The following is a 12,942-nucleotide window of genomic DNA, read 5'->3' as shown; positions in this document are numbered from 1 at the left end:
AATCGCGTTTTGCGCTTACGTTCTGTTTTTGTCCCATCAGGCGACCCGTTCAAAGCTTGACGTGGCATCGTCAGCGAAGCAGCAGGTCGAGCTCGTCAGTCTCCGCCTTTATCTGCTCATGATTCGGTCCAGCGCGGCTTAAACTCTCTTTTATGGGTTATTTTCTTCATTGATAAGCCGCATCAGACATGTTTACGTTCTCGGAGCTCGTGCTACTGCTCTGCGCGCTCTCCTACACCGCGTCCGGTTATTTTGTGAGCATTGACGCGCACGCGGATGAATGTTTCTATGAGCGCGTGAACTCGGGCACCAAGATGGGCCTGATGTTTGAGGTCGCGGAGGGAGGGTTCCTGGACATCGACGTGGAGGTGAACATTAATATAAATAAATAAATTCTTTAATGTGCTAATAATAATACAGGATGGGCAGTAATCTCGCTCTCTGGGGATTTGCAGGAGAGTCTGTCTGTCGCTTTCTTGAGATGAGTGATCAGACCGGAAGTGGACAGCTGTCTAAGAGTCAATGTTAATACTCCCGAGTATACATTAAAATAGTTAAATTAAGTTACCCATTAATAAATATGTTTATTTATTGTGGTGAAATTCTCTGTGTCTGGTTCGGTGCCTTTTGCTTATACTAGATGCTTGATCAAACCAGAAACAGCTGTGACAGTATGTTTGTGATTCTGGCTGATTTTTAGATTTGTACTGGGCTTTTTAAATTTAAATATTTAAAGATGCAATTTAAACTCTAAAAACCTTGTAAATTTGGCAAGGTTAATGTTGTTTGAATTGGTTTAGTTTCTTTATTTTACTCTTCACACCAGATGCTTGTTCGTTCTGGCTCCTCATTGTTCTAGCTGCTCATTGTACTCCACTGACTCATAATTGACACTTCAATTTTTTGCATTAGGTGTTATGCTGTATTTTACATTACTCACTGGTTAGAGAGAAAAAAATCTTTCAATCTTTCAGTGTTTCAATGACCATAACTTGGTTTTTAAAACAAAAAAGACAGGATGTGCAATGACCCAATATAACCCAAAGATACTTTAATGTTCAATTCTTTGTGTGCTTGTTGCGGGGTGCACAGTGGATAACACCATTATGAAGCAGCTGCTGTTTACCTGTTCAAGATCTGTTATAAAATGTGATTGTGTCTTTAACAGATAACAGGACCAGATGGAAAGCAGATTTATAAGGGAGATCGTGAGTCCAGTGGCAAATACTCTGTGGCTGCCCATATGGACGGAACTTACAAGTTCTGCTTCAGCAACAAGATGTCAACAATGACCCCCAAAATTGTGATGTTCACTATCGATATCGGTGAAGCACCCAAAGGACAAGACATGGAAACAGAGGGTGAGCGAATAAACTCATACAGGGGCTGGGATCTCTATTCTGCCTTGTATGGATACGGTCACATGATAACATCAAAATTGACTATTCATTTTCTAAATGCACTTTCCTGATCATTGTGCACAATTCATCAGTAAATGTAAAGACTTTCTCGGAATCTTAAATAACTTTTCCGATGTTGTCATTACTCCCTTTTATTTTTGAACCTCTCCAACGCCCTGATTATGCTTTGGTATTGAAAATTCACTTCTTGCAGTCAATTCAAGATGAATAAAATTAAGTCCTACTTTGCTTTTTTTTATTGAATATCTAGTTGCAGAATACACAGCTTTACACAAGTTATATTCGTAAGCACTCTATTGATATATGTCTTGATTTATTACAGGTACATTAAAATGAAAATACTTTAAGCAAACAAAGAAGTAGTTTTACAGTAAAGGTGTTTGGCATTGTTGATAAAATGCTTTTTTGCCTTTATAATGGCTTTCTCCCTCCCTGACCCAGGTGGTGGTGACAGCTGGGATGGTAGGCAGAGATTATAAAAGACTCATTTAACATCTGGAGAACATAAAGCTTAAATGCTAACGTTTGATTTGCACTTGTGTGTGTATAGAGATTGTGTATCTGATAGCATATTTCACTTACTGATGTGTTTATTACAGATGTGCTGCCGATGGCATGTGGGTGAAGTAATAAGAACTAATGTAAACTTGTGCGGGTGTCATTTTTATAGGTGTAAAAATAGCCTGAAACATTTGTCACATTGCTTTGTAGTTTGGTCTGTATAATTACTTGTTTTAATGGCATTTTCTTAACTGCAACAAAATCTAAACCTTCTGCATGTAGATTTGATGTGTTCGCTGTCAAACAATACATGGTTACAAACAGGTTTATTGTATATTTCTGATGTTGATCATTTTATGGTGATGTGCATGTTGCATAAACAGAAATGTTGCCATTGCAAACAAAGTTCATGCGTGATTTTGTGTTTATTTCCAGCTCATCAGAATAAACTAGAGGAGATGATCAATGAACTGGCTGTTGCAATGACGGCGGTCAAACACGAGCAGGAATATATGGAGGTCCGAGAGAGAATACACCGCGCAAGTAAGAAACTCTGAATGTGTGAACGGCCAGCTGTCATAGTAGATAATACTACTTGCACAGTATGAACATTAATGTGTTGTTAGGGCTGGGTACGGCAACTGGTTTGGTGATACGATTTGATTTTTATTAATAAAGTTGTTGATTAGTAATCAATATTTTATTAAAAATATTATACATGCACATTTACATGAATAGATCCACACAATTGTTTAATTACTTTTTACTTTTGAGTAATAAACATTTGTAATCATAAATATCTGCCTACAATGCACACAAGGTGCATGAAATTAACAATTGCGCACATTACTGAAAAACTGTTAAAATTGGTTTCTGGACATTGCGTATACGAAAATGGGTGTTCAAGATCGCAACATCTTCGTGAAGAGAGGCGAAGTCCTCTGAGGTGAAGCACGTACATTAATGGAGGGGTGCATGATTTTTGAGAAATGCTTTGGAAAAGGGTGTGGGACGGGTCTATCAAAGGAAGGTCCAGATTCTATTGGGGTAGGGGCATGTTTGTTTAGGTGATTTCAAATATAAGCATTGGCTTTCAGAGATCTTGCACCCTGTCTTTAAAAATCGATTTAGGGATTTCCTGATATTGTTGTAGATATTGTTTCCTTAAATGTGTAAATATCCTCTGCTGTTCTTTATGGGTTGATCTTGGATAAAGTTACATTGAACACTCATTGTCTCTTTTTAACTTTGTCTCTCTCTCTTTCAGTCAATGACAACACAAACAGCAGGGTGGTGCTTTGGTCGTTTTTTGAAGCTTTGGTGCTGGTGGCCATGACCCTCGGACAGATTTACTATCTGAAGAGATTCTTTGAAGTACGGAGAGTCGTTTAAAATCCTGTCCGTGTTCCAGTATATAACCACATCTGTGATTTACCAGTTTCAAGAATTGGACGTCCAATTCGGCAGAGATCGAAAGAACCCGGTCGTTCTCTAGTCCACCAGTCTGTATTTTTGTTTTATTTGCCCCAGTTGTAGATCTCTTAAATGTTTGTTTTGGTGAAAGGTGCAATTTCAGTTGTAATTATAAAATCATTGCTTTTGATTTAGCCCAGCTTTTGTCAATTTATTTTGAACAGGCCTGTTTTTTTCTCCAGTACTGTTACAAGAGCACATTAGTATGAGAGATGATGATGTGGTATTGCCCCAATGAAAGAATGTGCAAAATAATAGAAGATTATATTTACTGCATGATTTAAACCATAACATGAGCAAATGGTAAGTCAGCGGTCACTGATGTAAAGCGAAATGTCACTGCAAGCACATTTTTATAAGTTATTCACTGTTCATTATTCATATCCAGCTTGTTACCCCAAAACCCTTCATGGCACATACTTTAACTCGATGCGAACAGCAGTAAAAATGACTGCTTAGCTACTTTTTGCTGATTTTTCTGGTGTGTTTTTAAATATTTAGGTGGGATAGTTCTGGCCCGATTTTTCCTCTTTATCTTCAGTCTCTTCACACAGAGAGTACGTTATGTAGTTTTGTACAATTTTTTTTTTTTGTCCAAACCAACTATTTAGAAAACAGTCAAGACAATGCAAAATGATTTGGCTGAGACTACTGGTAAACTGAGGATAAGACTGTAAACTTCTGAAATTCAGTGAGTGTGTCAAATATGGAATTGGTTTAATAAACATGAAACATCTTCTTAAAATGTGTCTTCTCATATTTGTAGACCTAGCTTAATATATGCATCAAGTAAGGAATAATTGACAACATTGAATTATATTAAAATATTATTAAATACATATTATACCACGGGCCTGTTGAATGCTTTATTCTGATTGGTTGAGCAATGTTCCACAGAATCCATCAGAATAAAGCATTCAACAACCCCGTGGTATAATTGAAAATAATGCCCATCCGCAGTGTAACAGCACAACGCAAATTACACCTTTGGGTGTGCATTATTTTCAATTATACCACGGGGTTGTTGAATGTTTTGTTTTGATGGATTTTGTGGAACATTGCTCAACCAATCAGATCAAAGCATTCAACAGGACTGTGGTATATATATATATATATATATATATATATATATATATATATATATATATATATGCGCATTAATTACAGTAATGTGCTTTTATTTTATTTTACTATTATGTTTATCATTTTATGTGTGTAAGAAAAAATATTTTATTTAATAATTTCTTAAGAAACTGGAAAATCTATTCTCATTTCATATCATAATGCAAATGTGTTATGTGTTGATTTAAAGGGGCCATGGCATGAAAATCTGACTTTTTCCATGTTTAAGTGCTATGATTGGGTCTCTATCAACCTAGAAAATGTGAAAAAGATCAACCCAGGAACTCAGTTTTGGTAAACCATTCTCTACAAGCACATGAAAAAATAGGTTGTTGAAATTTGGGCGCACTCACTTTATCCAAACCAAACCATGCCCCAGCACGATTGTCACCCCTCCCTACTCCCCCAGGTGCACGCACTCACACTGTACTTTTTATCGATCCGAGTCCGGGTGTACTTTCGTCATTAAGATGCGATTGTTTTGAAAAAAGCAGGAAGTAAAGCTCTCTCAACACTGGAACCAACCGTAATGATAAGTCTGTGTTTTTTATTCGGAGTCATTTGGTGCGCGATTACAGACAGCCCTCTCACATGTCATCATATTGTTTAGTTGATCTGTCACATTCGCAACTCGGACATTCACGTAACCCCGCTGCGCGCATCAAAAGGTTTTTATGGAGGCAGATGAAGGTGAGTGGTCGCGCAACTGAGGTGTTCACCTTTTGAATCGCGCTTAGGCGGGATTGCGCTCACACCACAGCCTTCCGCGCCTGAGCCCAAGTGAACCGTGCTCCGGCCCACCAATCCGCGCCTGGGCGCGGAACAGAGCGATCACACTAGTCAAACAAACCAGGCTTTTGGGGTCAAACGCGCCCGAGCGCGGTTTGGTTTGGATAATGTGAGTGCACCCTTAATTGCAACAAACCACCATCATTGTGATCAGTGTTTGAATTTCATCAGCTCATTTGCATTTTAAAGGAACACGCCCACATTTTGGGAATTTAGCTTATTCACCGTATCCCCCAGAGTAAGTTAAGTCCATACATACCTCTCTCATCTCCGTGCGTGCTGTAACTCTGTCTGACGCAGCCCCCGCTAGCTTAGCTTAGCACAAAGACTGGAAGTGGGTGGCTTTAGCTAGCATACTGCTCCCAATAAGTGACAAAATAACGCGATCATTTTCCTATTTATGTGTTGTGATTTGTTTAGTCAAACCGTGTACAAATAACAAGGTGATATGAGACACAGCGATCTTTTAACAGTATACATACTGAGAACTATATTCTCTGAAGACGAAGCACTGCCGCATGGGCGGAGTGATTTGCACAATTCTGACCGAACTCTCTGCTCCTCACCAGGGGCTTCTCGTGTGCTGCGAGCGGATCGCTCAGCCCAAGCCGCAGTGCTTCGTCTTCAGAGAATATAGTTCTCAGTATGTATACTGTTAAAAGATCGCTGTGTCTCATATCACCTTGTTATTTGTACACGGTTTGACTATACAAATCACAACACATAAATAGGAAAATGATCGCGTTATTTTGTCACTTATTGGGAGCAGTATGCTAGCTATAGCCACCCACTTCCAGTCTTTGTGCTAAGCTAAGCTAGCGGGGGCTGCGTCAGACAGAGTTACAGCACGCACGGAGATGAGAGAGGTATGTATGGACTTATCTAACTCTGGGGGATACGGTGAATAAGCTAAATTCCCAAAATGTGGGCGTGTTCCTTTAAAGGACACACACAAAACGGCACATTTTTGCACACACCTACAAAGTGGCAATTTTAACATGCTATAATAAATTATTTATATGGTATTTTGAGCTTAAACTTCACATATGTGCTCTGGGGACACCAAAGATTTATTTGACATTTTAAAAAGTCTTGTGCCATGGCCCCTTTAAATACAAAAAAATCTGAACTTTCACTCCTTTTATTGAATTCAAGTGGCGGCAGCTTGTAGGTTATATATAAACCATTGGAGTTAATATATTTAAACATAAAATCGTTTTCTGACATGAAATCTGGAGATGTAGGCCGTTTCTCAATCCGAAGGCTGCAGCTTCCGGAGGTCGCATTTGTAGGCTGCATACGTCATCAAGACCGTCTTATTTCAGAATATTACCTATTGTAAAGTTGACAATTATTCTTAGTTAATTGTAAATTGTTGTATTGTGCTTATTACCTGCGAATTTAATGCTCAGTTAACTTGAATAAACCAGGCTTGATGACGTATGTTATGCAGCCTGCATAGGCTAGCATATGCGACCACTCGGTCACAGAAGTGATCCGGAACGTTTGTAACTTCCATTTGTTTCTCGCTCGGAGCGAGTTATACGTGACACGTATTCAGCCCATGTGAAGTACATTTAGGCAGTAACTTAATGGATTAAACTCCTGTAAAATCTTACATTATGGAAAACATTACCGATGGGAAATGGGACAGTTTGCCCGTGAAACTTCATGACGATATATTACAGACTCTTAAAGAGCTGAAGTTTACAAACATGACTCCGGTCCAGGTACTTCAGGCTACATCTTTAGCATTCAGTTCTCTGTACGCACGTTTCTAAAGGAATTTAGTGTCTGATTATAGAAGGTTGCTAACAAAATGTCTTAATTTCAGTCTGCCTGCATCCCTTTGTTTATGAGCAATAAAGATGTTGCTGCTGAAGCGGTGAGTACAATATAACTGTTTATATCAGTGTGTCAGCTGTCTGAGTACGTCATTTAATATAAATGTGTTCATGTCATTTCAGATTACTGGGAGTGGAAAGACTCTTGCTTTTGTGATTCCTATTTTAGAAATTCTATTGAAGCGAGAAGAGAAGTTAAGAAAAATGCAGGTTAGTGTGAAAATGAAAATATAACTGAAGATATGAAGTGTAGTGCAATGCTTGATACTCAAGGCTTGTAACGAAAAGATTGCTGGTTCAAACCTGGCAAAGAGTGATCCATGAGTCCTCATCATTGTTTTTAATCAAGACATTTACATTAGAGAGACTAAATTATACTTAAGTGTGACATAGATCAGGTCCACATACCAAATTGCATTTGGCAGACATATTTATCCAAAGTGACTAACAGTGCATTACAAGGAATACTTTTATGTCAGTATGTAATGTGCATTTAAGCAGATAATGTGCATATAATACATCTATAACCGCTTGCCTTTTTAATGCAATATGGATCAGTAAATGTGCATGGTTAGTAAATGCACTTTGTTACTACTCAGATCTTTGCACACCCTTATTAAAGTTCATTTTCAAATATGTAATAATGTGTTTTTAGGTCGGTGCTTTGATTATAACACCAACCCGTGAGCTGGCCCTGCAGATCACTGAAGTAATTGGAAGATTTCTGGAAAAATTTCCTCAATTTAGGTAGGTAGAGAAGAACAAGGTAATAATGTCTGTCTGTGTAACCACCTTACGGGTGATTCTCACGAAAACTTGGTTTTAAAAATGTCAAGCAAGAAAATGGAAAAATTGCTTAAATTTACTTTTTTTCCCACCAGACATTGAAAAACAAAGTCTGGAGTAAATGGGAACATTAATTCAAAAACTTTTACTTATCATTTAACACTTTTTGTAACATAATTAAAAAAATTAGTCCTAAAAAATCTCATTACCGCAACAGTCAGAAAACATCAACACTGACATATTTTCAAAATGACATATTTTCAAAATGACATGACAAACCTGAAAGAACATAATTTGGAGATTCTGCACATGCATTTAAAATCAAAGTATTATGCTTCTATTAATTAAATTAACATTTAATAAGCATCTGTTGCGGTAATGATAATCAAAATGTCGTGTAAGCATTCTGACAAGACAATATTTCAAATTAATTGTAAAAAAAAGTATCTTACCTAGTAGCCATCTTTGAAGTAACTGGTCCATGTGCTTGGTCACTCAAAATCAAACTTTATTAAAATTCTGTATGTGTGCTTAAACTGTTCTCAAAAAGTGTTGCGGAGGATGAGAACATCAGGCATGGACACATCATTTTCCTAATTTTTCTTCATTATTATTATACATGAATATTCAGTAAATATTTTTTCTGTCATCTAAAGTAGTCTAGCAAAACATCCATTTATTTTTTTTTCTTAATATTTTTGTGTTAATTTGATTCAATTACAACATAACGCATGTTCAAACACAGCCGGACACATTGCGGTAATGAGAATTTCAGCAGAAAATGAGATTAAATTTACAATTATAAATTCTTATGTTGAAATCACACATTGTGCAAAGTAGAACACAGTATTGTGTTAATTCTGATGCTTTTTAATGTTACTATATTACACATTTTAAAGTTGAAATCATTAGTGCCGTGTGTTTCAATGGTTTCGTGAGAATCACCCTTACAATTGAAATCTAATCAAATGTGTTTGACTTTTGCAGACAGATTCTTTTAATTGGTGGCAGTAACCCCATCGAAGATGTTGAGAAGTTTAAGACTCAAGGGTGAGTATTATTCATCATTTATGCCATGTTGCTGTTATTAAAGCTTAAAATATATATGCAAATACAACTATTTGTTTTCTCCAAAGAGGCAATATCGTAGTTGCGACCCCTGGCCGTCTGGAGGATATGTTCAGAAGAAAGGCAGATGGTCTTGATCTGGCCACTGCTGTGAAGTCTCTGGATGTTTTAGTCCTGGATGAGGCAGACAGATTGTTAGACATGGGCTTTGAAATGAGGTATTGATCCTGTTCGCCAACTTTCAATTGATGCTTTTTTGCATATTCACTTCCCCTAATACAACGCCTTTCTTTACCCGTTAAGTCTAAACGCTATTTTAGGGTATTTGCCCAAGCAGCGGCGCACAGGGCTTTTCTCTGCCACACAGACGCAGGAGCTGGAGAAATTAGTGAGGGCCGGCCTGAGAAACCCTGTTCGTATTACAGTGAAAGAGAAAGGTGTGGCAGCCTCAAGCGTGCAGAAAACCCCAGCGAGACTCAGCAATTATTACACTGTGAGTCATTTACAATCATCTACTGTAAAACAGAGACGATATCTAAATGTTTCCTCTGTGTTAACATTGTCTTTGTCATGTGAAGGTTTGTCGAGCAGAGGACAAGTTCAACACTCTGGTGGCGTTCCTCAGACAGCACAAACATGAGAAGCAGCTGGTGTTTTTCAGGTTTGTCGAATTATCTGTCATGCAGAAATATCCAAATCATTTCCATTAACCCTGTTATAATCATAAACGTCTGTCTGCAGCACCTGCGCATGCGTGGAGTATTTTGGTAAGGCACTGGAAATCCTTATCAAGGGCGTCACTGTCCACTGCATCCACGGCAAGATGAAGGACAAACGAAACAAGATCTTTGCAGATTTTCGCGAGCTGAAGAGGTAAGACCTTTGCATCTTTCTGCAGCAGATAGAGAGAGAGAGAGTCAGAATCAATGAATCACATACAATGCATTTTTTTTCATGCAGCGGGATTCTCGTGTGCACTGACGTCATGGCAAGAGGCATCGACATCCCAGAAGTCAACTGGGTTCTGCAGTATGACCCGCCAAGCAGTGCAAGGTAATGAGGACATACAATGCCGACCAAACCTTTAAACCAGCCTTTTTACTGTACACAACATTCAGACACGATTGCCAGAGATCGCCCCCTACTGGAAATTTCAGTCTAATCGTAAATCCGTGCCAACATGGAAGAGTAGCCTCACTTCCAGCAGGCGTATCACATGCGATGAAGTTGCACAAGTTCAAATTTTTTAATGGATCCAACACTTAAAGGTGCAGTGTGTCATTTTTAGAAGGATCTCTTGACAGAAATACAAAATAATATACAAAACTATATTATCAGAGGTGTATAAAGACCTTTCATAATGAACTGTTATGTTTGTATTACCTTAGAATGAGACGTATTATCTACATACTGAGGGTCCCCTTACATGGAAGTCGCCATTTTGTGCCACCATGTTTCTACAGAAGCCCTTAACGGACAAACGTTTTTACTAAGTTGTCTCCGAAGATGACATGTTTGTCCAGTGGCAGGCAGCTACTGTAGCTTCTCTATGCGTTTCAAAACAGCAGTGGACTGAGACATTGGTTGCAATTCGCAACCTCACCACTAGATGCAGCTAAAATGTACACACTGCACCTTTAAAATGGATCCAAAATTACGCATCCACAGATGGTTGACACCTCACACAGACCCTTCGCGACTCCATAGGGAATTAATGACTTCCGGTTTATTGGCCGTCCAGTACAGTGGAAAGGCGGCTTGAGATCATTTGCTGAAAATGCTGTGTTGCATAATATGTATCTCTTCTTTAGTTCTTTTGTGCATCGGTGTGGACGTACCGCTCGCATCGGAAACTATGGCAGTGCGCTGGTCTTCCTGCTGCCAATGGAAGAGTCGTACGTTAGTTTCCTCTCCATTAATCAGAAGGTTAGTCAGAATTTGTTTTTGTGCTAGTTAAAGGTGGGGTGCATGATCTCTGAAAGCCAATGTTGACATTTGAAATCACATAAACAAACACACCCCTACCCCAATTATAATCTGGACCTTCTTCTGATAGACCCCACACATACACAACACAGGCAACAATGTCGGTAAGTAGACACACCCCTTACTGCTGATTGGCTACTAGTGTGTTTTGGTACTCGGCCCGACTCCATTTTCCAAAGTATTTTTCAAAAACCATGCACCCTGCCTTAGCATGAGTTAAAGGGATAGTTCACCCAATTACTTACTCTCATGTTGTCACAAACTTGTATAAATGTCTTCAGATCAACTCAAAGGCCCCATTCACTTCCATAAAAATGTCCTACTTTGTAAGTCAATGGTGCCCCAGATCTGTTTGGTAACAAATATTCTTACAAATATCTTCCTTTGTGTTCATCAGAACAAAGAAATTCATACAGGTTTATAACAACATGAAGATGAGTAAATGATGACACAAGTTTTCAGTGAACTGTCCCTTTAAGATACGCAGTTAACTGTCTTTCAGTGCATTCAATCTATACGTTTTATGATATATCAAACCCACAAACTTTTGCAATGCTAACACAATACTTAACCAAACATTTGATTGTTTTCACAGTAACCGAAAGTTATGTACAGTATTTGGTAACTTCTATGTTAACAGGGTTGATTGAGAAATCATATCTAATATTTTTCTCTCCAAAAAACCATAAGATTTGTGCTTGGTGCATGTGTAACCTGTTCATTAACAACATAATAAAATGACCTTGTCTGTGAAGGTGGTAACATCTTATTTGGTGTGTTCCCACCCACAGTGCCCTCTGCAGAAGTTTCCTCCGGTGAAAGATGTGGTAGATGTTTTACCCAAAGTGAAGGAGATGGCTTTAGGGGATCGAGCAATGTTTGAAAAAGGGATGAAAGCTTTTGTCTCGTGTGTCCAAGCGTATGCCAAACATGAGTGCAGTCTGATATTTCGCATTAAAGGTAAGCGACTGATAGCTTTGTGCTCAATCTCTTTAAAATATCATCTCTTGACTTACATACATAATTCACAAAGTGCTATAAACCCTGTACAGATCTGGATTTTGCTGCTTTGGCTCGTGGCTTCGCTCTCCTCCGACTGCCCAAAATGCCTGAGCTGAGAGGAAAGACCTTTCCTGACTTCACAGAGATCAAGGATACAGACGCCATCCGATTTAAAGATAAAAACAGAGAAAAACAGAGGCAGGTGATGTTAGCGCAGCAAAAAGACAAAGAAACGGAAAAATCGTCGAGAAGACACTTTGTTAAAAACAAAGCCTGGTCCAAACAAAAGACCAGAAAGGACAGAAAGAAGAAGGTGGCTGCCAAAAGAAAACTGAATGAGGTATTGATACCTTCAATGTGCTTTTATTTATTTTATTTTTTTTACATATCCTTTAATCCTAATCTTGCATAGTAGTATACTGCACCTAATTTAAAGCATTTTGTTAGTCTTGCATTTCACGCCCTCGTGAAAATCTAAATGTTAATCTTTCCGTTTTTTTGTGTTTCTCCAGGGGTCAGATGTTGATGATGAGGACATCAATGAGCTCCTAAATGATACACGTTTGCTGAAGAAGCTGAAGAAGGGCAAGATCAGTAAAGAAGACTTTGACAAACACATGGACGCAGCAGGAACCTCAAAACACGGACGAACGGCTACGTCTCATGACAGTTCTGATGGAGACGGAGAATGAGCTCTGATTGGCTGTTGCATTGAAACTCTTTTAAAAAATTGAGAAGACGCATAGCCATATGTGTCGTGTCACAAATTAGAAGACATGCTGTATCAGCAGTGTCAATATCACAAACATTTTATGTATATTGTACAATAAGTGTGTATTTTTTACAAATATGTGATTTGTATTAATGATACTGACTGCTAAAAATATCACTGCCCAAAACAAACAGTAAAATAAAGGTTTCTAAATATGCGAAAATATGAGTGTTTTCAT

General features: G+C 38.3%; 2 protein-coding genes across 3 annotated transcripts; both read left to right on the top strand.

Moving 5' to 3' along the window:
- The first annotated feature begins 53 nt into the window (after window positions 1–53).
- tmed2 (transmembrane p24 trafficking protein 2) lies at window positions 54–4,140 on the top strand. Of its 2 annotated transcripts, XM_055207511.2 has the most exons (5): window positions 54–368; window positions 1,169–1,361; window positions 1,863–1,883; window positions 2,358–2,465; window positions 3,190–4,140. In XM_055207511.2, exons 1-5 carry the CDS (start codon window positions 189–191, stop codon window positions 3,312–3,314), a joined length of 627 nt encoding a protein of 208 aa, XP_055063486.1. In that variant the 5' UTR covers window positions 54–188; the 3' UTR covers window positions 3,315–4,140. The 2 variants fall into 2 exon arrangements, with proteins under 2 accessions (XP_055063486.1, XP_055063487.1); XM_055207512.2 differs by lacking the exon at window positions 1,863–1,883 and having other exon boundaries at window positions 59–368.
- A 2,675-nt stretch (window positions 4,141–6,815) lies between these two features.
- ddx55 (DEAD (Asp-Glu-Ala-Asp) box polypeptide 55) lies at window positions 6,816–12,929 on the top strand. Its single transcript, XM_055208002.2, has 14 exons — window positions 6,816–7,036; window positions 7,141–7,191; window positions 7,274–7,360; window positions 7,806–7,897; window positions 8,924–8,986; window positions 9,073–9,222; window positions 9,308–9,497; window positions 9,583–9,665; window positions 9,746–9,877; window positions 9,965–10,057; window positions 10,816–10,930; window positions 11,782–11,950; window positions 12,043–12,332; window positions 12,505–12,929. The coding sequence occupies exons 1-14, from the start codon at window positions 6,929–6,931 to the stop codon at window positions 12,682–12,684; spliced, it is 1,803 nt and encodes a 600-aa protein (XP_055063977.2). The 5' UTR covers window positions 6,816–6,928; the 3' UTR covers window positions 12,685–12,929.
- The last annotated feature ends 13 nt before the right edge of the window (window positions 12,930–12,942 follow it).

This window comes from Misgurnus anguillicaudatus, chromosome 12 (assembly GCF_027580225.2).
Source record: "Misgurnus anguillicaudatus chromosome 12, ASM2758022v2, whole genome shotgun sequence".
Lineage (NCBI taxonomy): Eukaryota > Metazoa > Chordata > Actinopteri > Cypriniformes > Cobitidae > Misgurnus > Misgurnus anguillicaudatus.
The sequence above is the reverse complement of the archived record's forward strand: the minus strand, read 5'-3'. Positions and strand labels throughout refer to the sequence as shown.

Excerpts from the sequence above, each read along its gene's own strand:
- tmed2 (XM_055207511.2), top strand. The coding sequence starts at position 189 with ATGTTTACGTTCTCGGAGCTCGTGCTACTGCTCTGCGCGCTCTCCTAC. Across the intron at positions 369-1,168 it reads TCCTGGACATCGACGTGGAG|ATAACAGGACCAGATGGAAA; the intron begins GTGAACATTAAT and ends TGTCTTTAACAG. Across the intron at positions 1,362-1,862 it reads ACAAGACATGGAAACAGAGG|GTGGTGGTGACAGCTGGGAT; the intron begins GTGAGCGAATAA and ends TCCCTGACCCAG.
- ddx55 (XM_055208002.2), top strand. The coding sequence starts at position 6,929 with ATGGAAAACATTACCGATGGGAAATGGGACAGTTTGCCCGTGAAACTT. Across the intron at positions 7,361-7,805 it reads AGAAGTTAAGAAAAATGCAG|GTCGGTGCTTTGATTATAAC; the intron begins GTTAGTGTGAAA and ends ATGTGTTTTTAG. Across the intron at positions 7,898-8,923 it reads GAAAAATTTCCTCAATTTAG|ACAGATTCTTTTAATTGGTG; the intron begins GTAGGTAGAGAA and ends TGACTTTTGCAG.